The 22952-nt window shown below is 53.6% G+C and overlaps 2 protein-coding genes across 2 annotated transcripts in view; both read right to left on the bottom strand.

Annotated features, from left to right (window-relative positions):
- NFAT5 (nuclear factor of activated T cells 5) overlaps positions 1 to 5067 on the bottom strand; it is a 55160-nt gene extending 50093 nt beyond the window's left edge. Inside the window, exon 1 of the mRNA XM_059481325.1 lies at positions 4953 to 5067. Coding sequence (XP_059337308.1) covers positions 4953 to 5025 — 73 coding nt within the window. The 5' untranslated portion in view covers positions 5026 to 5067. The remainder of the gene's footprint in view (positions 1 to 4952) is intronic.
- A 7141-nt stretch (positions 5068 to 12208) lies between these two features.
- Positions 12209 to 21525, bottom strand: LOC132079008 (cytochrome b5). The gene is made up of 5 exons (XM_059481420.1): positions 21350 to 21525; positions 15533 to 15661; positions 15064 to 15090; positions 13766 to 13797; positions 12209 to 12881 (listed from the first exon to the last, which is right to left on the bottom strand). Exons 1-5 carry the CDS (start codon positions 21509 to 21511, stop codon positions 12791 to 12793), a joined length of 441 nt encoding a protein of 146 aa, XP_059337403.1. The 5' UTR covers positions 21512 to 21525; the 3' UTR covers positions 12209 to 12790.
- Between the last annotated feature and the right edge of the window lie 1427 nt (positions 21526 to 22952).

The raw sequence follows: 22952 nt of genomic DNA, 5'->3' as shown, positions 1-22952 counted from the left end.
ACCAGAGCAGGAAGCACAACAATGTGAGAAAATCCGATCAGAAGTACAATATCCCCATTCTAGATCAGCTTCCCAACCCCATTCATCTCCCAACCACAAACAACAATTGTGCTGGCAGGATTCAGAGCACAGTCCATGGGTGAGAACAGACGGTGAGGAAAAGGGGCTGTTCAGACGGCTCTGCCACCGGAATATTCAAATTACACCCTGCAAAGCTGTGAATTCAACGTCCTCCCCCTACCCCCAGCACCACACAATCATCCTGCAGCAACACATTCCAGAGTTTTGTTTTGAAAGCCAATAAAGGAGGAAGATTCCAAGGAGGAAAGGACATTTAAGGAAAGGCTGACGCACAAGTTAAAGAACTTTGGTTGAATCCATTTTGGTTAAGTCAGAATGTCCTGGGGGCAGCTGGCAGAGCTGCAAGGGGTGGATGGAGGGATCCATCCCTCACAGAACACTCAGCACGGCACAACCACCGTGGCACCTTCTACCAGCTACAAAAAGAAGATAAAAATTGCTACAAGAAGAAGCCAAGTCTGATTTCTATTCCTACAACCTGCTAGTACTAGTTCTAACGTTATACGTTATTTTTATAAAGCCTCTTTTCCAACCCTCTTTGATAATTTAGTCACTGTCTTACTAGACTTATCCCTGGGATCACAGAAGGAAAGAGTTCTGGTAGAGAAAAAGAAAAATCACCAAGCCCCATGTATTGTATCCCAATTCCCAGCAAACACAAGTGGATTACAGTCAGTTCACATTTACGCATGAAGAACGTTTGAGTTTTGGTTATATGACGTTTTTAGGGCAAAAGAGCTATTTATCAGAATACTAACATTCTTGTTGCTACCAAATTCCAGGAAGTCTCTCAGTTTTACAGCCACTCCATTGTGGAAAGCAAAATGCAGGACATGAATAAAAACTTGTAACTGCACTTGTGCTACAGTGCAAAAATGCCATTTTATTAGTACACACACATTATTGTGCAACTCAAAGTGAATGTATTAGCTAAATTAATCCCATGTTTAATCAGATTTAGTCCCTGACGTCTGATGAACTGCTTTAATTACAGGTTTTCACCTCTGCCTGCTGCCAATGAAGAGCCAACGTTGCTCTATTTGAATGCTGCAGATGATATTCAACCACAGGGCAACCAGCCTCGAGGTTTTAGGTTTTATGCTCCAGTGATTTTTCTACTACATTACTAATCTGTATGCACATTTGGGTTGGTTTATTCCAAAAAGGACAGTGTGTTATGTAAAGATGGGAAAGAAACATACTACAGCCTAAATATTTTCAGCATGAAGTGATGCATATTTTTGTTTATATCTTTAACTTCTTAGCAGGAGATATCATCCTTCTGCAATGGTTACAAAGCATTTCTTAATTATTATACATTATTTAATATCGACTATACATTGAAAGACTGGTTTTAGTCCTTCACACAAGTCTGAGGATGAGCTCCAGCAACAGGCCCAGGAATCCACACTTCCCATTTCTCTCACTTTTAGCAGCTACAACCAATATATGAAACATTTAAAGATCCTGTTGCAGAGACCTGCAAGGTCAGTACAGTTTCACTATCATTTTAAGCCAATATTAGCTGCTGAAAGAACTAGTCCCACCTTTCCCCAAGGCCAGTTTCCACATGTCCCTTCCTTGAGTCAGCACAAGCCATTCATGGAGACCCACAGCAAACACAGGACACTCACCCCATTACAAACCAACATTTCTCCTCCCCTTTTCCTTCGGGAAAGAAAAAGGGAGAAGCTGAGTTAATTTTAACATGATCAGCTCCCCAGTGCAGCTCAGTGTGGCCACGTCAGAGCTGGCGTGAGCAGAGCCACGAGGAAAAGAGGAGCACACAGCTGCCTGAAGTGTGCACGTGGGAATGCACTGGGGCTGGAGCTGCTCTGCAAACACCTACAGGGGCAGAAACTGCAACAGAAAGCACTGAGATACTCAAAGAAAATACTCTGCGTCCCAAGACGGGCATAAACGAAATTACTGGAATGAGTTATCAGAGCAGAGTTTACATTATGGACTCTCACTGCAGGGTGAGTTTATATTACCCACTCACGCTCACCTGAGGTGTGGCGGCTTTCTGAGTTTTGACTTTTTTTTTTACAAGAATGTGAAAACAGAATTCTTAACTGAGATGGCGGTGCAAGCCAAAACTTTTAACACATGGTGCGGGGACAGGCTGATGACATCAGTCAGTTTGTCCAGACTTCTCTGGAATACGGGAGAAAACCAGAAAAAAAGATCACACACTAAAAACTTCAGTCGTTGGGTTTCCAAACGTAACTTCGCTTTTGTCAATCACTGCATGCAGACTGGGCCACTTTAACTCCACCAAACCAAATCTGCTCTGTCAGAAACCCCAGCAACTCCTCAGACCACCCCAAGCTGAGTTTCCCCCAGAACCTCAGAGCTCCCATCAGGGAGGCTCCCAAGGCTGGGATCGCCAGCCACAAGCACTGGGAGCGCAGGAATGCCACTGAGCGGAGAGCGACTGGTCCAGTTAAACCTGGGGCTGGATTCCACCCAAACTGAGAGGGACTGGTCCCAGTTAAACCTGGGGCTGGATTCCACCCAGACTGAGAGGAGAGGGACTGGTCCCAGTTAAACCTGGGGCTGGATTCCACCCAGACTGAGAGGGACTGGTCCCAGTTAAACCTGGGGCTGGATTCCACCCAGACTGAGAGGGACTGGTCCCAGTTAAACCTGGGGCTGGATTCCACCCAGACTGAGAGGAGAGGGACTGGTCCCAGTTAAACCTGGGGCTGGATTCCACCCAGACTGAGAGGAGAGGGACTGGTCCCAGTTAAACCTGGGGCTGGATCCCACCCGGATTGAGAGGAGAGGGACTGGTCCAGTTAAACCTGGGGCTGGATTCCACCCAGACTGAGAGGGACTGGTCCCAGTTAAACCTGGGGCTGGATTCCACCCGCGGGGCGGCTGCGCTGCTAAAAGCAGAGCAGTTAGAAGAAACTATTCGCTCTAACACACCCTCATCATAAATGCATATTTGTGGTTCTCTGACTGTGTTCAGACCTTTCCCTTTATCTCATCAGTTGTACTCGTACCCTGAGCCAGAGCACTTGTCCACGGGATAACTTATCTGTATCTATCTAGGGAAAAAAAAAAAAGTACACTGGAGCGTGTTCTGATCACATGTTAACACCTTCTCCTAAATTTCAGCTAAAATCGTACTCACAATCACTTTGCTAATCATTCTCAAGAAGTATATTCATTAGTTCTAAAGTTTAGATTGCATTTCAACTTATCGTCTCCTTGATCTTTTGTTGTGACAAAACATGAAAAGCAAAACTTGCTTTAACCTCTTTATAACCCCTCTCTGTGCTCTACAGCTCTGCCGTGGCATCTTGCTGGGATCAAGCAGCTCACTGTGACCACAACATCCTTCCCTCGACCTCTTCCAGCTCTGAACCCACATCTCTGCACCGGAAGAAAAATACACTCTTGATTAATCAGTCTGAGACTCTTTTACAACCTGAAACACTCAACCATTCCATTAAATACAAATGAATAAAAGAGAATTCATAGTAATATTGGGCAGTTCAGAAGTTCTGCGCAATTAACAAGTCCTTGAAGTAATTTTGTGACTTTCACAGAACATTTTTATTTTCAACATGTTACAAACTAACAGTGCACACTTCTCAAATTTCCAGTAGGATAAATCATAACCTCAATGGGGTTTATCACCTGTATTGATAATTGAATTACTCTGTTCCAAAATACTCTTCCTACTGCCGGCACAAGGACTGAAACCAACCAGAACACACTGTGCTGGGCAACCAGAGAGCCTTAAGCCCCTCCAGTAACGTCCTAAAAAAAACTTACAAGCGACCAGCGATAATCTGAGCAGTTTGAGAGCTTCCAAAATATACTTTAATTCATTAAAGTCTTTATATTTCTTATACTTTCATCTCCTACCAACACACAATTCAAAGTTAATGACCATATTACAGTCCTAAAAAAAAAATAAATCTTTACTGTTAACCATGTTAATGCTGTAACAACATTAAACTGGTTTAAACCTTCAAATCAGGGTAATAAGAGACTTTTCCATTTATTTGGTCGTACATCCCCAAAATTGCTCCCCTCACCAGCTGTACTGTGGGCAGGTGTGTGCAACAAACTACTAGTGAACTACTAACATCTACTTCTAGTATCACAAAGTAATAGTACTGGCTTTCAAGTCTTTTAAACACGAGAAAATGAGTTAAAAACTCTGTAGTATGTAACACTTGTCCTCATGGACTTACCCATGTTCACGTGCACTTGTCAGAGCTCAAATTCGGTGTTATGAAAACAGAAATTAATCTAATTTGCTTATAAACGCACTCCGTCCCCTCGGGGTCCAGCTCCCCAGACAATGCCGCTTCACCCCGGTGCTTTGGATAACGCCCGGAGATGCTCCGAGCTCCGGGCACCGGGACCCAGCACGCTCGGCTCGACGGGCTCCGCTCCCGTTCTCACCCCGAACCAGGGCATCCCGAGCGCTCCCGTTCCCCCGAGCCGCGCTCCCGGGAGACTTTCCTCAGCAGCTGGGGGGTCCCCGCCCGCCCGCGCTCCCCGTTAGCTGCCGCCCCAGGCCGGAGCGTGTCCGTGCCCGAGGCCGGCAGAGCCGGGGCCGGGCGGGGCCGGCGGGGACCCCGGCAGGGACCCCGGGCGGGCCGCAGCCCCCCGCCGCCGGCCCCGCCGCCGGAACCTGTCGGGACACATTCTTGCGGCGGCCGCGGCCGGGCCAGGAATGCGGCCGGGGGAGCCGGGGCGGCCCCGCGCGGCCCCGGGGCCCCTCCGGCCGCGCATCCCGGGGCGGGGGCGGCGGCCGATGCCCCGCGGGGCCCGGGCCGGCCCGGAGCGCGGCCCGGCGGTACCGGCGCTGCCACCCCCCGCCACGGCCCGCCGCGGTCACTCACCCTTGGAGTAGAGCGACTTGGGGGACTCGAGGTCGAGGTCGGCGCTGAGCAGAGAGATGAAGTCCGAGGGCATCGCAGCTCCGCGGCCCGGCGGGGGCGAGGGGGCGGCGGGAGGAGGGGGGGCCGGGCCGGGGGGGGCGCGGCTGCCTCCGCCGCGCGCGGAGCGGAGCGGACACACGGGCCGGGGAGCGCGCGGTGCGCACGGCGGGGCCGCGGTCGGCGGGGCGGGCGGGCGGTCGGGCCGGGGCTGCGGGAGCGGGCGGCGCTCGCAGGGCCGGTGTGCAGCGGAGCGCGCCCGACGCCGCTCCGAGCCCGCTGCGCCTGCGCGGGGCACGGGAGGGGCCGGCGGGGAACGGCGGCGGCGCGGCCGCTCTGCGCGTGCGTGAGGGAGGCCGGGGACCGGCGGGGGCGGAACGGGCGCGCGTGCGCACGCGGGGGGGCGCGGGGGAAGGGTCTGGAAGGGATGCGGGGGCGCGATGGAGCCTCACGGGAGAGCCCTGCCCTGAGGGGAGCCGGGGTGAGGGCAGCCCCTCGGGAGAGCCCCCGGGATCGCGGAGCCGGGAGGGCCCTTCAAGGGCAGCCCCAGAGTGGGCTCTGAGGGGAGCCCCCGCGGTGAGGGGCCGGGCTGGTCCCTCAGGGGAGCTCTTCTGGGGAGCGCCCCGGCGTGAGGGCAGTCGGCATGGACCCTCGCTGGAGCCCCCGGCATGGAGCCCCGAGTGAGAGGGCGGCAGCAGCGGCTGCCCCCACATCCCACGGCTGGGGCTGTGCCTCAGGGGGCTGTGCCCGACCCTCCTCGCCCGGTGCTGGGGGTCGTGATGGCACGCCGAGGGTCAGGGCGGGCTGTGGTGCCACCAGAGCTCCATCGAGCCGCAGGGCTCTGCCATGGAAACCCACAAGGCAGAGCTGCCAAACCCACTGGCGGTTATTGTCCCAAAAAAACAGCTATTTCCAAAGAACGTGAAAATGCAAAAGTGGTGTCCACAGTTGCGTTATCATTGACACGGATGGCAGCCGCCTGAAGACACAAGTGCCCCACATGTGGGGAGCTGGGGAACACGAGCACTGAGTCCTTGAGAGGGAGTTTGGGAGTTCCTTTCTCTGAAAGGTGTAAGAAGGGGGAGGAGGTGTGGAAAGGTGTCCCGCACAGATGTACGATTACTTTTCCAAAGTGTCCAAAATCTGCTTTGAAAGTGGGGAAATGATGGGAAAATAATACGGGTTGTGTGTGAGTGGATGGAGGTGCCAGGCGAGTGCTTAAGCTGTGAAAAATGGAGGCGGAAGGAGCTGTGAACAGCTGCCGCGTGCCTCCGGCGCCGCACAGGGTCCAGTTTCCCTGGGACACCAAAAGGTTGGCTCCCGTCCCTCCTGCTGCCAGCTCCTTGCCAGTCCGTGCTCGGATCCCAGCGAAATCTCCCTCTGAAAGCACTCAGTAGCTGCCATGCCCTCGGTGCAGCCCGAGAGCCAGTGGAGACCCCTTGAGCCCCGTGCCCTGCTGGTCAGTCGGTCACTGTGCAATGGCCACACTGGTGTCCTCACCAAGCACTCGGCCACAGTCCCATGCTTGTGACACCACTGAGCTGGTCCTCGGAGCACTGGCGCTCTGTCCTGCCATGTTACCCTGTTCTGCCGTGTCCCCTGCCCACAGAGTGCCAGGCAGTGCCCGTGGTGTCAGGGTGGGACACACGTTGTGTCCCTGTCTCACAGCCCTGGCAGGGCAGGGGCAGCTGCACGGTGCGTGGTTGGTGGCATTTGAAGTCAGTTTCTCTTTCATCCCAGACAAGCTGCTTTAATTCCTGGAGCTGTCCTGGCTTTTCATCTCCTCCACCTGACTTCATTCATGGCATGGCAGGAGGGCACAGGACTCCAGTACATCTGTGGATTTCATCCTGTCCATCAGCCATCACAGCTGGTGACCAGCCCCTTCCCAGGGTGTGCCATGGAAGTCTCCAAGACCCTTCCCTGGGCAGTGACAGCTGGGATGCAGCCATCCTGGTTCCCAGGAACACTCAGTCATGGCACACTGCAGTTCTGCTGCTGTCTCAGGGTGCTGAGCACAGCATTGTTCAAGTCAGGCACGAGTGTCCTCCCTAGTTAAAGGCCTTCCAAAAGGGTTTGCTGTGATCACTGATCCCCTCAGCAAAATGTGCAGGAATGGGGCAGTCACAGCTTCCCTGGGCAACCTATGCCATGTCCTCACCACCCTCTCAGGGAAGAATTGCTCCTCAATAGCTCATCTAACCCTGCCCTCTGGCAGTGGGAAGCCATTCCCCCTTGTCCTGGCACTCCAAGGTCCCTCTCCAGCTCTTTTGGAGCAGGCATACTCAGGAGAGCTGAAGGGAAAGGTTCCCCTTTGGCAATCTCAAACCTGATGACTTAAGAAGGAAAGGGAGATTCACCTGTGCCAGGCAGGGATTGCCCTGCCTTGCAAGGGAGGGAGGAATGTCTGTCCATCAGGGGAGGGAGAGCTACTGCTATGCTGGCACTACAGAACTGAATTGTTTGGGAAGCATCCAGGGAAAACAATGTAAGACTGTGCTATACTCACCTCCTGTCTGAGTGTTGAGGAAAACAGAGGCTCCTGGAGAAGGTGCCACCAGCAGACGGGCTGTGGTGGGGAAGGAAAACAGACCTTAGTCCTGAAAGGGAAGTGGCAGAGGGAGCACTGAGAGACAGAGTGCTCGGGGATGGAGCAGCTCAGCATAGAGAAGGTGCCTTTGGGAGGCTCAGGCATCCATGGCTGGGCAGTGACAGGACAGCACTGAAAGCACTGCTGGCCCAGCAGGAGCAGCTGCACGACAGCTGCTGGAGCGTGTTTGGCTGTGAAGGCCTTTGCAGAGTCCTGGGAAGGGCAGAGCTGGGACACCACAAATAACAACACAGAACAGGGGTCAAAGCTGAGAAAAAAAGAATCCTGGTGCTCCATGGAGCAAGGCAGAAGCAGCCTGGTTGTGCAATCCCACCTGTGCTCACCCAGCCTGGGGGAACCTCTAAAGCTGGAAAGGAGAGAGGCCCTGCTGCTCCCAGCATTCCAAGACAGGGAGGCAACGGGCAAAGGCCAAATTTGGAGAAAGAATTAATAATTTGGGTTTTTGGGAGAACCAAACAGTCCTGGACAATAAGAATTTAAAAGGACTAAATAAATGATGAGTCAATCCATGGTGCAGCACAGAGCAGCAGGACTGAGGGGAATAACCATACTGAGGCAGGTCAAGAAAGCACACGTCCAAGATTCCCTGGGATGCAGTCAGAGCCATAAACTCCTCTTGTTTTGTGGGCCCCAGAAGATGGAAAAGCCGTGGGAGCAGGCTGCAGCGGTTCTGTGTCATTGAGGTATTTTCTCTCTTTATTATAAAGTTCCTCTTCCTGCAGAAGCAGCCGGAGAGCAGCAGGTGTGAGGGGGAAGGAGCCTAAAGCGGGATCGTGGGGACAAATTAGCAGGTGCCTGCAGAATATCACTAACCCCGTCTGCGATTCCGGAGCCGACGTAGGTGTTTTATTTTCTAGCGGTGTTAGAAAGACTGTCAGAAAATAATTAGGCTCTGTCAACAGTTCCCCTATTCCCAGATTACTTACGACTTCCTGACTCATTAGAGCTGCCGAGGCTGGCAGGAAACCTGTTTTATAGTAATTTCTGTTAGTGGTGTCCCTGGAGGAGAGACAACACGGTGCGGGTGACACCAGCGTGTGACACCAGCGTGTGACATTGGCGTTGGCTTCACCCTCGTGATGGAGGCACCGGGGCTGTGCAGGGTGGTTACTGCTGGCAGGAGGCACCGTCCCTCTGTCCCCGTGCTGGTGACAGGGAACAGGACACTTGGCTGCGGGGTCGAGGCTGGGCAAGGTCCAGCTTTAGGTGCACGGGATTTGCTGGTGTCCTGAAAGCATTCCTGGTTCGTGAGCGTTTTAAAAACAGAGGGGACACGTAAATCCCATTAACGGGGTCCTTCCATTTCATCCTGGAATAAAGCCACCACAGCCTCCCTGTCCAGAGTGGGAGCTGCCATGTGCAAACACAAGTTGGCTGTGTCAGGACTCTTCTGGGGGCCTATTGGCCCCTGAATTTTACCAGCTCTGTCTCAGACACCCTGCAAATCCTCCTCAGTGCTCGGAGGAGCAGGACCATGCGCAGTACTGACCCTGCAGCGCTTGAAAGCAGATTTAAAAATAGTTCTGAAATCTTGTTTATTTCTCTGATTTTTGGATCCAATTCCTCTAGATCAAAGATAAATAAAGTTTACAGTGAGACGGTGCTTGCCAAGAACACAAAGCCCAACGTTCCTCCCCAAAACTTGCACTTCCCACTCAGTTCATGCCCTTTTCCCCTACATTATCTCAGCTGAAATCCAGGACCAAAGCAGACATTCCCATTGATTTTCCATGCCCTTTTCCCCAGTCAGCACCTTGCTGACCTCCAGCTCCCTCCTGTGAGGCTCCAACCAGGTACTGCTGCCCTGAGGCTGCCTATGGTACCGTGAGATCCATAATTAGGCAAATTTCAAGAGCCTGATTCTGCTGACAGCCATGGGTGTGGGATGTTACATTCTTTTACAAGCAGACATGCAAATAGGACACAAAATCTATGGTCTCCATGTCATCTTTCCATTGAAAACAGTCCTCCTACACTCTCTTCTCGTGGAGGTGTGAGTGAGGGAGCCCTGGGACCACAGGGCAGTGGTGCCACCGTCACACACCATGTGGGTTCTTCCAGAGAAGACCCATGCCCATGGCTCTGCCACCTGCTCATGGCCCTTCCAAAGGGGTGATTGGGATTATCAGGGTGATGCAGGGAGCTGCCCTGCTGCAGGTTTTGAAACTCCCACTGTAATTACAGCATGGAATATTGTATGGAGACTCAGGAGCTGCTTGTGCAGAGCTTAGCCCCAAACTGCTGCTTCCCCAACACCCACAGGGACCATGGGTCACTCAGCCACACATGGTGCTATCATCCTTGGCACAAGCTCAGCACCAGCTTCTGCCAAGAAGATTCCTCCTCTACCAACAGGAAGGCAAATCCCTTGTCTGCCACAGCTCACCAACACTGGATATTTGAGCCTGCAACATGGGGGTTACACATTCCACAGTAACAGGGATGGAGTTACTAAACATCCCACACCTGTGGGAAGACAAGGTCCTGTGCCTGTTTGTTTATAATAATGAGTTTATTGAACACAGCAAACACACAGCCTGGCACCTCCTGCCAGGCAGACAATCTCCAGGTACAAGAAATGGCATTTAGTGGGTGCCTGCATCACGGAACATGCACCAGCTCCCCCCAGGAACACCCTCAGACCTCCCACCCGTCCTCCACAAACCGTCAGCCCAATTAACAGTTACATTCTGCCAGCCCAATTAGCAGTTACATTCTGTGTCACCAAGGAACTCGGGCGGTGGAGAGGCAGCAAGGGCCGCACTGCACTCCCAGGCAGCCCTAGCAGGCTCACATTAACCACAGGAGCTGCCTGTGCTCGCATTTGCAGCTCCTCACTGAAGCTCTCCTCCGCAGCACCTGAAGGGAGCGGAGCACAGCCCAGATTGAATTCCACCCACAGAGGTTCCTGCGGGGTGAAAGCTGAGACGGCTTTGTCCCGGCTTTGTCCCGGCTTTGTGCGGAGACTGGCGGCAAACAGGGGCTGTGCGGGTTCAGCGTGGGGCCAGAGCTGAGCTGCCTCTGGAATCCTGACACAGAGTGAGGAAACAGGCTCTGCTCATGCCTCCCTCGCTGCCAGAGCCCTTCCACACCTGTGGGAGCCATCCCTGAGGCAGGAAGGGAATGAGAAAAGGCAGCCAAACCACCACACCAGAGGACACCTGGAAGCACTGGGCTCTCTCCAGCCGCCTCCACCCCAGACATGCTGCCCCTTGTCATTAATGGAGAAGGGAGGAGACTTCACTGTGGCTTCTGCAAATGCATCTAAGCACCCTGAGCTCTGTGAGGAGCTGCCACATGTGCAGACAGAGGCTGCTTGGGGTCCCACAAGGCACTGGACAAGGATCTTACCAGCTCCAAGAAGCGTTGGAACAAGACTGAGAGTCTTCCCTGGGCAATTAATCCATTAAGAGGAAAAAAAGGTTCCATAACATATGGGAATGGACAGGCAACTTCCCCAACAGTGGAGCATCAAGAGCTCAGAGCAAGGGTCAATAATGGCAAGAAGTTCTTTAGAGCAACCAAAATGCAACTGAATGTAGACCACTGCCAGGAAAAGGGTATTAAAAAAAAGTCTAAATCCAGGTAAAAGTGTTGCCTATGGAGACAACAGGTGTGTTTCCAGCATCACACCTGCCCCTTTCCTCAGGCAAGCCTGGTGCTCCTGGATCCAAACCAGGTGACCTTTGTGGAATCTTGCACTGCCCTGAACAACCTCCACTCAGCAGGGTGATACTGTTGCCAACATGTGCCTTCCAGCTTCAAAACCTTTCCCTAATACAGAATCCACTCTAAACTTCCCCAAACTGAGTTCACGGTTCACAATTTTGTGTTAAATGTGAAGCCCCGGCATTGCTCTTACTCCAAGTCCCTGGCCTTCAGTTTTAAAAATCAGAGTGTAGGTCTACATCCCAGAATTTCTTCTATACAACCTTTGGAGAACATGGTAGTTTTGTGGAAGAGAGAAGAATCCCCATAACCCATGGGAGGTTTTCCCAGCAGGACCCCAGGATATCACTGCCCTTTCTGCTGCAATCCCAGGGGATGATCAGCTGTGCTGGGGGTCTGGATTGGGAGCCAGTGTCGGTGGCACAGCCCTGCTGAACACCAGCGGGCACCAGGACATCACTTCCCTTTATTTAGCAGATCCCAAAGCCCAGATCAGTGTGCTGTAAGAGCTGGAAAGGCTCCTGCCTCAGCACAGGAAGCAAACCGTGCACTGTCTGCACTTCAAGGCCGCCTGCACAACACACAAAAACAGGGCAAGAGGGAAATACTCTCCTCTATTCCCAGACAAAACCAGCATTATCCACAGATCCCAAATGCATTTCTTTTCCCTTTTCATTTTGGGAGAAGAGACCAGATTTAATTGTTGTCCCCATCTGGTGCACATTCACAGTACGTAAGAATGAGTTTGTTTTCCCATACATGTGTCAGATCATGAGCTCAGGGAGAAAGAAGAATCTGCATTTCCAGAAGCCACACGCCAGTTCCCACTGGCTCTGCCACGCACAGCACAAAACACCCAAACCAACCAGGATTCAGCATAAGTTGTTCACAGGATATACATTCCAAAGGGACAAGTACAAATATTACAAAATGAACGGAATCACTTTTAAAATCCATGTATTTGTTGAACCGTTAAAAACAGACAGGAACAGAAAGAGGAGGCCAATCCAACAACTCCCTGCAGCTCCAGTTGGTGCTGCCTGTACGCTCTGGGAACGTTCCTGCAGAACCAAACTCTGGACATCCTTGCTGGCAAGGGCTAGAGACAACTGGCAGATGGTTCCTGACTGTGTGAAGGGCTGAGGCAGAGCCACGGGCCCGGGGCAGCTCTTTCATGGTGTCTGGCTTAACGCAAAGGCATTGAGAGAAAAGGTTGTCTGGGGTAATGTCAGAGGGCGAGAGAGAGCGAGAGAGAGCGTGAGGGACACCACGCCAAGGGCAGGGAATAACAGGAGTTCCTCTTTCCCTGCCACGGCAAGAGGGAAGTACAACAGATCTGTGGGTCCCAGAGTTAGGACAGAGTTTGGAATTAGCTTGGTCCCATGGATATCAACATCACTTGACAGACTCAGAGCTAAAAGCAAGGCAGGAAGGCTAAGGGCAGCAGAACTCCACGTGTTGCACACACACTCTCTCTCTCTCTCCCTCTTCTCAGGCTGTCTGAGGCCCCAGCAAGGCCAGCTCAGGAGCTTTTCCCATCTGCCATGTAATAACGATACATTAAACCTAAAACCAGTGCTCCAAAGATGGGGATCAGCCATGTTGACCAGGAACTACAGGGAGAGAAAAAGAAACAACAAACTAAAACGTGCACACCACAGAAATCAGAAGAAAGCACCTAGTTAATAATCCATCCCCAATATTCATCCCTTGTTGCACATCCAGGGAATGCCTGGGAGCTGTACCCACAGGCTGGCCCCCTAACCATGGCCACAGCTGGGGCAGCCCCACTGTCCCCAGGCACAGGCTCTGCCAGCCCCCATGAGGCCCAGGAGTGGCCTCGTGCCTTATAAAATAGCAGCTGGGTGGCTGCAGTTTCCAGCTTGGCACATCCAGAGACCAGTGGGGGGGGGTTTGTTGTTGGTTTGGTTTTATTTTCCTTAAATAAGTCAGGCTGTAATTTGTGTTGTACAAACAACACTGTTGACTCAAGGATGGCAACGGCTACAGCTGTGCCCCAGTAAATCTGCCTTGCTCACACTCCAGAGGCTCACCCTCAGCAGCCTCCTGAACAAAACTCCTGCACGAGCTGCAGGAGAGCAGGGCCCTGAGCTGGTTTTAAGGATTTTCATCTAGACTGGGCTGATCATGGTAAAGTCCTCCAAAAACCCACCCATCCCTGTGTTGTGCCACCCCTGGGCCCACAGAGACCACCCAAACACCCCCTGTGGTTACAGAGATGCAGCCAGTGCCAATGAACACCAGCACAGGGGGCACAGAACTCCACACACTGGCACGCTGGCTCTGCCCAGCACAGAGCCAGGCTCACATCCAGCAAGGGAGGTGCACACTCTGGCACTTGCTGTGGAGGATCTGCTTGCCAGGACACTGCAGCACATCCCCAGGGACTTGCCTGCCCTTTGGAGTTAACGTGCAGCTCTACAAACAGGCTCCCAACCCCTCCATTTCTCACCCTTGTTTTCAGGAGATACTGTACCTGGTTTGGTCTGAGGATGTCCTACTTGAATTCTGGAGGAGGAAAGAGTGAGTGAGCAGGGGAACAAAGAAACATTAAATGTGTGCTAATGAGACAAGCCTGAACGTGTGATTACAAATACAGAGGGAAAATCACCCTCCTCTCCCAAACGCCCCCTGTCACCAGCATGGCTGCTTTTGGGGATGTCTGCTGTCATCTTCCTGTTCCTTCCATCAATCCAATCGGTCCCACCCAGTCACCAGCTTCATGCTGGAACTTGCACCCCTCTCAAAATAAAGCCTTGCTTATTGCATCACACTTTTACAGTTTTGGGGTGGTTTTGTGCTTCCCCCTTATTTATTTGTACATTACTGAGTCTCTCTCTTGCTGCCATCTTTAAATTACACTAGAACCTCCTTTACCACAGATGATGCACTCTGGAAAGAGCCCTAAGCTGTGCATAACGTGCTGGACTTATTGATCAGAAGAGAAAAATACTCGAATAAAGTATTTAACTCAGATCCAAGAGAGCTACTCGGATCATCATTGATTTCTGTGCACATTTTCAGCATGTGTTTATGAATTGGAGTTGAATGAAACAATAAATTTTAAGGTGAACATAATCACACAGCTCCTTATCTAAGAATAGGCTTTACCCAGCCTGAGTTATCCTTGATTTCTCTGCAGACAGTTCCCTTCTGGATTCCTGCTGCTCTGCAAGTGGTCCTGCTCAGAGGAACATCTCCTGAAAGCCTTGCTGAAGGCAGAGCTGTGCCCTGTGCAGGCCTCCCAGCCCAGCCAGCTGCAAGGCACATGTTTACCTCCAGCTGGGATTCTATTTATTGCCTTTTCCCTCTCCCCATCCCTTCCAAAGGCATTTTTGCAACACTCTGCCCTGTTCTAGTCCAGGAGTACCTGAGTGTTAAGCAACACCACTGATCCCTGAGGCAGTTAACAGCGAATTCCTGTTTGCCAGCCAGCCCCTGCTGCTGTCTCCTGGCCCGGAGGGAACAACAAGGAAACCAGTTCCGTGGTCAGGACACAGCCAGAAATGCAAAAAATGGTCCGTGGCTCAAGGTGTGGAAAAAACATCGCTGCTGCCAGCAGAGAAAGGGCACAAAAACTCACTCCCAATTCCACACTGAGGTGCCCACTGAGGTTCAGAACAAAAACAAAGGTAGAATTTGCTTGGGAAATTTATTCGTGTGTAGTTTGCGTAAACACAAAGCCACAAGCTCCACAGGAAAAAGAGGGGGGGGAAAAGCCTCCAAAAGACGTGACATTAAATAAAAGCAGAAAACTGAAATGCTAGAGCTTACCTTAGAACCTTGCTTTTCACGATCACTCTGTCAGGCGGAAAAAGAAGAAGAAAGAGGTAAGTGCTGACTTCAAAGGGAGGCTGCAGCCTTTATGAGGGAATTGTTCTGTACAAAGGTAATTGCCTGGGCTCAGTTTTCAAACAAGTCCTTCCCTGGCACCCAAAGGCAGGCAGAAAGGTGTCTGTGCCCCTGGGAACTCTCACACTCCTGAGCTCAGATTTACAAGGCAAAGGTGGATGATGCTTCCACCAGCTACAGAGGGAACCCATGGATTCAGCTGAAGTGCCCCGATTTAAATGGAGTGAGAAATCTGTTGTGAATAGTGGAAGGACAAGACTAATTTAGTTCAGCTTCCCCAGCAGAAACCCTGAACACAGGGACTGCCTGAGCCCCTCAAGTACTGACTTATTTCCCAAGGCACAGCCTGTATCTTTGTCTGGGGGCTACACTCACCGGTGGGGGCACTCACCGGGTGCACCTCTCCGATGTAGTACTGCTTCAGCATCTCCCTGGCATCTGTGGAATGCCCCACGTCTTCAAAGCTCTCAGTGGCATCTCTGCCAGCTTGCTCAAGCAGCACCTCTTCTCCACCTGGGTGCTGGAAGAGAAGAGTCCAGGTGAGCCCAGGGCTGGATGCAGAAAGGCAGTGAGGATGTCACCAGCCTTCCTCCCAGGCCCACTGCTGGATGCCTCAAGGAACACCATCAGTAAAATCTGCCAGAGGTTCAACTGTCCAGGCTCTCCTCAGGAATTCACAGGAAAGGATATTCTCCTTCTTCAGGTACTACAGAAATGATGTTTGGCTGACTCTGCACACGGGTGTGCAATACTGAACTTGATCCCATGTGCAACCACCAGTGACCTGGGGGAGGAGATCATGAAGTACCACAAAAATGACACTGTTTAATATCATCCACTGATGTCAGAGATGCAGAGCTACAACAGCCAAACCCCCAAAGCTCCACAGTGCCAGCGCCACTGCTGTGGGGGGCAGCAGACACAGCTGAGTCTCAGGTGGGATGAAGTGGCACAAACCCCGGGTGTGGCTCTGCTGGCTCTGTCCCCTGTTAATGTCACAGTTCCAGGCACAGCCTGGCCATGGAACCACAGACCTGGCAAAGGCCAATCCCTTTACAGGCTGAGTGTGAACCACCAGCTAATCCAGCTACACCAACAGAGTGGTCACACATCCCAGGGCACCCACAGGACTAACCCAGCGCTCCAGGGCTGCAGGCAACCAGCCCTGAACTGGAGAAGAGATGCTGGGCCACATTTCAGATCAAAGGAACAACACACCTGCTTCTCTCTGTCACATCCTTCTCCTCCCCACAGACACAGAGCAGTTGCCACCCCCCTCTTCCTTCAGCTTGTCTGCTTTTGCTGCCAAAGTCTGAATATTCCCCCCAGGCCGTCCCCCCTTGTACCAAACACAGGGGGACACAAACCAGCCCCCCCGATGGCTCCAGTGGGCTGCTGCAGGCAATCCTGCAATGCCCCTGTCACAGCTCTTCGATTGCAATTGTCCCTTATTGTCCAGGTATGTCACCAAACCAACACAGAGCTGCCTCAGAGCCACAAAGGGCAGCGTGGAGGGACACAGTTTGTCACAGGCTGAGCTCCATGGCTCATTCCCTGTGTCCAGCTGCTGTTCCCTTGGCTGCCCCTTCTCCCACACCAACCCTCAGCTCTCTGATCCCACAGGAGCCACAGCAGGGACTGCTGGATGTTACCTGCTCACACTGCTCAGAACAACTGCCCAGTTTCCAGCTAAGATCCACTGAAAAGCTGCCCATTTATCTGAGAGTTTTACAATAACTCCTTAGGGTTGCCTCATCAGAAGTCTCATATTTCAGACAGGAAAATACCTGCATTTTAAGCAGACAATCTTCTTTTCTAATAATTCACCCTAGAAGGACAGACAAAACCCTGCAGCAACAGGGACATGCAGTGGAGCTTTCAGTGACATCCAGTCTCTCCACAGGCAAGAGACAAGAGGAAGGAGAAAATTCAAGAGAGAAGGAGAACAGTAAAGTTCACTCTTCTTTACATCTCTGCCTCTGAAGCCTTTCTCTGTACTTGCTAAATCAACAATTTTTTATTTGTGCACATCTGTCTTTCACCGCAATCTCCAAGCCTAAAAGAAAAAGACCTTCAAAATATTTTGGCATCTCCTATTTCTGAAGGGCTCTGTCCTCCAGACAGCAGCGCTGCAGCCAAACAATTCCCACCTTGTCCTAGCCCAGCAAACACAAACCCAGACTATTTGTACAGGAAGTGATGGACTGTGCCACAAACCTGCCCAAAGCTGCAGGAAAACATGGAAACAGTGGGGCAAACTGTGGGGGGAGGAAGACTGCTTCAGGGGAAACAATGGCTGGAAAATGTCCCTTTGTGACAAGAAACTGCCAAAAGCAAACCAGAAGGAGAGAGGTGACAATAAAACTGGGTTCTCTGTGTCACTGGATCCTCAGCACACACAGTAACAGTGACTGGGAATGAGGGCACACAGCAAAAGCCACCAAGAGCACATCCCCTGTTTGTCCCCTCCCCACAAACCCCAAAACCTGTCTGCAAATGTCTGGCTGGGAGCTGCTGGTCCAGACCTGCTGGAGACACAGAGGAGCTCAGCAGCCACACTAAGCTCCAGGACTAATTAGATCACTGTGTCAGGTGAGAGATAACAACACCAGGCTGAGGAGGGGTGAAACTTTCATCCCTAGCGCTCAGAGTCAAAGAAATAAACCAGGAGAGGGAAGGGTTATGCTGTGCAATAATCATGTCCAGCACCATCCAAGCCAGACCCAAGGACGAGCAGTCACCTGGAGGAATGCTCCACACATCCTGCACAGTGCTGCTCTAAGGCAGGGAAAAGGCTCTCCAAAAACACCTCTGCCAAGCTGGGGCAAGGCAGCAGGAGGAAACTCAGGTGCCTGGTGCTCCTCCTTCCCCTGAAGAACACTATCCCTGAAACCAACCGAGCCATTTGGGTCAGGGCTGTCACAGCCCAGGCTCCTTCCAGCGGGGAACTGGAAATGGATTCCTGCTCCACTTATCAGGGGGATCAGGAGCAGCAGCACGTGCTGAGACACGGAGCTGTGGGGGCTGCTCTGGCCTGTGGGCTCAGATAACAGACATGAGAGCTTCCTGGAGAAACCTGCATCTCCACACTCCCTGCTCATATGTGAAAATGGACAGAAACTGTATCTCTCCAGCAGGACCCTAAATAAGTCTCTTACAGATTGTGCACAAGTCAAAAGCTCAGATTTTGATACCCTGGTGGTGAAGTGTGAGCCTGACAGACCCAGAGCTGCTGCAGGAGGTACAGCTGCCTCCCTCAGCCCCAAGCACACAGCCTGCTGCTCCAGCCACAGCCTGCACGTGCTGACCTGCACCGCTGCAATAACAGGTGTCCTGCTGAGGTCACTTACCCAGATCTGGGACAAAACACATCACCAAGAGGCTCTCTTAGATTGTAAATTAATCCCATTTCATGTCAGGCCCTCCCAGGCTCTCTGAAGCACAGGAGATTGCATCTCCCACGAACACCTGCAGCACTTCAGCTGCTGCCTTTGCACATCTCCTGGATTTGGATTGTGTTCTTACAATTCAGTAAGTGTCGTTATGTGACAGATGTCCTGTTACTCCTCTTACACATAATGTGAACTGGGAACTTTAACTGGCCCACACTTCCAGCAGCACAGGGATTTCGGGCTGCCTGACCTGCAGTGTGTAATTTGCAGGAACTGTGAAGCCAAATTCAGCCTTTCAGCGGTGACTTCCCCAGGACTGCACAACCCCACCCACGGAACGTGCCAGCACTGCCAGCCAGATCTGTGAGCAAAGGCCAGGAGGGGCACCCACAGCTGCTGCTGCAGTGAGCACACGGGGCAGGGGGAACACCGAGCTCTGCAGCTCCAGCTGCCCAGGGAACTGCAGCTCCAGAGCACACTGGCACTGCTGGGCAGCTCCAGAGCACACTGGCACTGCTGGGCAGCTCCAGAACAGACTGGCACTGCTGGGCAGCTCCAGAGCACACTGGCACTGCTGGGCAGCTCCAGAGCACACTGGCACTGCTGGTTCCAGCACACTGGCACTGCTGGGCAGCTCCAGAGCACACTGGCACTGCTGGGCAGCTCCAGAGCACACTGGCACTGCTGGTTCCAGCACACTGGCACTGCTGGGCAGCTCCAGAGCACACTGGCACTGCTGGGCAGCTCCAGAACAGACTGGCACTGCTGGGCAGCTCCAGAGCACACTGGCACTGCAGGGCAGTTCCAGAGCACACTGGCACTGCTGGGCAGCTCCAGAGCACACTGGCACTGCTGGTTCCAGTACACTGGCACTGCTGGTTCCAGCACTCTGCAGCTCCAGACTGGCACTGCTGCTTCCAGGGGCTGCACAGCACTCCCCAGCACTCAGAGGGTAACACACACACACACACACAGAGGATTTTTGCCAATAAATGAGGCCTTGATCCCCAGCTCCCCTGTGTCACTCTTGCCACAAGGGGTGTGCACAGCCCAGCGCTGTGTCAGCCACGCTGGCACAGCCCAACAGTGCCCTCATTCTTCTCCCTCTCCCTCGTCCAAGTGGGTTCTTTCATGTCAGGAAAACGCAAACGGGGAAAAGGGCCTGGAAAGGTGAAACACCATCCCAGGGTGAAACACCATCCCAGGGTGAAACACCACCTCAAGGCGGCACCCAGGGCACCGCTAACCTGCCTGGGACTGAAGTGTTTGTCTGGGCTCACTTATAATTGCCAAGGTGCCCCAGGGAGCAGGTCCCAGGCTCCATCTTAGGGAGAACATGGAGGTGAGGACTCAACCTCCCTGCAGTGTCCCCACTCTGAATCACAGCAGAGACAAGTGTAAGACAAGATTCACAGCTCCTGCAGCTGCTCCAGCTCCTTCTGGCTCTTCCTAAACCCTAACCCAGCATTTTCATACTCAGAAACCAGCTGTGAATGGTTTTCCAAGCTTTTGCCTGGTCTTCCCCCGCATCTGTTTGGCCTTTGAGCACCCACAACTCCCTCCCACCCAAGTGTCCTGCCTCCACCTTGCACATCTCATCCCCCAAACTGCCCTGCCTAGAGAAAAGGAGGCTCAGGGGACCCTCTGCCTGTGCACTGCTCCCTGACAGGCTGGACATCAGCAGGAATTTCTTCATGGAAAGGGCTGTCCATTGGCAGGGAGGGGTGCAGCCCCCATCCCTGGAGGTGTCCAAGGAACACCTGGAGGTGGCACTCAGTGCTGGGGACAAGGTGGGCATTGGGCACAGCTTGGACTCCATGGTCTGGGAGGGATTTTCCAGCCTGGACAATTCTGTGATTCAGTCATTTTCTGGACCCAAAGAAGAAACCAGATGTGTCCAACTTCATCAATAAATGTTGAGAGCTGCAGAGCAAGGCACAGCCTGGAGCTGCCAGTGATCAGCCCCCCTGCCTGATGCACCAGTACCCTCTCCACAGCAGCTCTGTCACTGCACAGCACGCAGCTTCAGCCGTGTGGGCCTGAGGGAAACCAGAGCTGGGTTCAGTCCAGCACAACCAACAAGCTGCAACAAGTGCATTTCAATGAAGTGTCTTCTTTGGAGCTGGTTCAGCCCAACCTTTGTACATTGCCCTGCAAATGCCACAGAGTCTCTGCTGTTACTTTAAACTGGGATAAACCCCTTTGAGATTTTCATAGAACCATAGAATCACAGAATATTCTGAGCTGGAAGGGACCCACAGAGATCATCAAGTTCAACCCCAGCCCTGCACAGACACCCCAGCAATCCCACCCTGTGCATCCCTGAGGGCATTGTCCAAATTCTCCTGGAGCTCTGGCAGCTTTGGGGCTGGGACCATTCCCTGGGGAGCCTGGGCAGTGCCAGCACCCTCTGGGGGAAGAACCTTTCCTGATATTCACCCTAAATTCCCCCTAGCACAACTTCATGCCCTTCCCTCGGGCATTACTGTTTTGTTATTTTATTTCCACTCCATTCCCAGCTCTCACCAGTTAGGACACCACTCTCAATCTTCAAATGCAGAAGACAAATGCAGTGAGTCTGGAAGGATTTCAATTCTGTCCCCTCGGAGCAGAGGCGCGGCCATGAGGCCCGGGGAGCCCGCACGGCCCGGCCCGGCGCGGGGAGCTGCCCCCGGGACACCGGCACCGCCCCGAACCCGGCCCGGGCCGGCTCGCCCCCTCCTCTCGCCCCCGGCCCTCCGGGCCCCACAGAGCCCCGGCTGTCCCCGCTCCCCTCAGGGCCGGGCCGGGCCGGGCAGCCCCACCGCAGGCCTCACCTCCTCCAGGAACCGGGTGACATCGTACACGCGCCCGTGGATCACCAGCCAGGCCTCACGGCTGGAGTTGCGCTTCGCCACCTCCTCCAGGGTGAACACGGGCGCGGGCCCGTCCCCGGCCGCCGCCGCCGCCGCGGCCTCTCCGCGCCGCCCGCCCTCCATGCTGCCCGGCGCGCCTCCGCGGAACGCGCGCCCTGACCCGCGCCGGCCGCCGTAGCGATGGCAACGCCCCGCGCGGGCTCCGTTGGGCTCGGGGACCAATGGGGAGCAAGCCAGAGGGGGGCGCTGCCAGCGCAGCCAATGGGAGAGCGCGGCGGCGGGCGTGAGCCAATGGGGAGCGGCCGGGGCCAAAGGCGGGAAACGGCGCGCGAGCGTCGCCTCTGAGGCCGCACCGGGACCGGCACCGGGACCGGCACCGGGACCGGCACCGGGACCGGCACCGGGACCGGCACCGGGACCGGGATCGGGACCGGGATCGGGATCGGGATCTCAGCCCCGGGATCGGGATCTCAGCCCCGGGCCCGTCAGCCCCGGAACCCCCCTCAGCCCCGGGCCCGTCAGTCCCTGCTCTCCCCTCAGCCCCTGCTCCCCCCCCAAACCCCGCTCCCTTCAGCCCCCGTTCCCCCACTCCTGGCTCCGAGCCGCCCCGTTACCCGCGTGCCCGTCACCAAGCCGCCCCCAGCCCGGAACAGCCGGTGCGGTGCAGCGCATCCCCAGGCGTGGCTCTGCCCGGGTTCCAAAGCAGAGCTCACAGCCAGGCCTGAGGGGAAGCGCTGGGGAATCCTCTCCTCCCTCCGGGGTCAGAGGCTGCTCAGAAGCTCCGGGACCCGAGCCCCTCACGAACCCCATGGTGGTTTCCCTTTGTGAACGGGCATTCGTGGCATGTATTCCCTTGCGTTGCAGCGCAGGTACAGGCTGGGCAGCGCATGTTTGTTTAACAAGTGCCGAGGAGGCAGAAGGGCCGTGCTGTCAGCGCTGAGCTGGGAGCAGCACTGGCTAAAGGCTGAAGCTGTGAGCAGGGAGAGCCCAGCCGGTCACACATCCCTCTGAAGGGAGCTCAGGTGAAGTTCTCCGTTTGGACAAGGCCGTACATTCACCTACCCAGATACTGGGATGTAAAAGGCTCAGCCTGTTCTGAAACCTAATCAGTATTAAATGTTAAATATTGAGCTGCTGCCCCTTTTGATCCTTTCTGTCTACCTTTTCCCAGTCATCAGGGCTGTTTCCCTGGTTCTGTGTGTAATCCAGGATTTTGTGTGTTTCCAGCTCCTTGTAGTGCCAGGCAGCCCAGCTCTTGGCACCTCTCTAAACCAATGTCTTTCCTTCTAGATCCTTCCCTTTCCTTCTAGATCAGCCCAGTTCCAACAGGATGAGTTACCTTTGCTCAGATTGGTTCAGAGTTTCTGTAATCTACTTCATGGGTTTCTTAGTAAATGCCTCTGTGCTTCCTCCTCTCCACTCCTCATGCCTGTAGGGTTTCTCTGTGGTTTTCAAAGAAATCTCATTACCCTCCTCCACATTTCCCTTGTCCCCTGTTCCACTGCTCCCTGGTTTTCTGTGGCTCTCCACCGCTTTTCTAAGGCCAGAATGGTCCTGGAAGGGA

This window comes from Ammospiza nelsoni, chromosome 13, assembly GCF_027579445.1.
Source record: "Ammospiza nelsoni isolate bAmmNel1 chromosome 13, bAmmNel1.pri, whole genome shotgun sequence".
Taxonomy (NCBI): domain Eukaryota; kingdom Metazoa; phylum Chordata; class Aves; order Passeriformes; family Passerellidae; genus Ammospiza; species Ammospiza nelsoni.
Note: the sequence above shows the minus strand (reverse complement) of the source record. Positions and strands in the feature narration are given on the sequence as shown.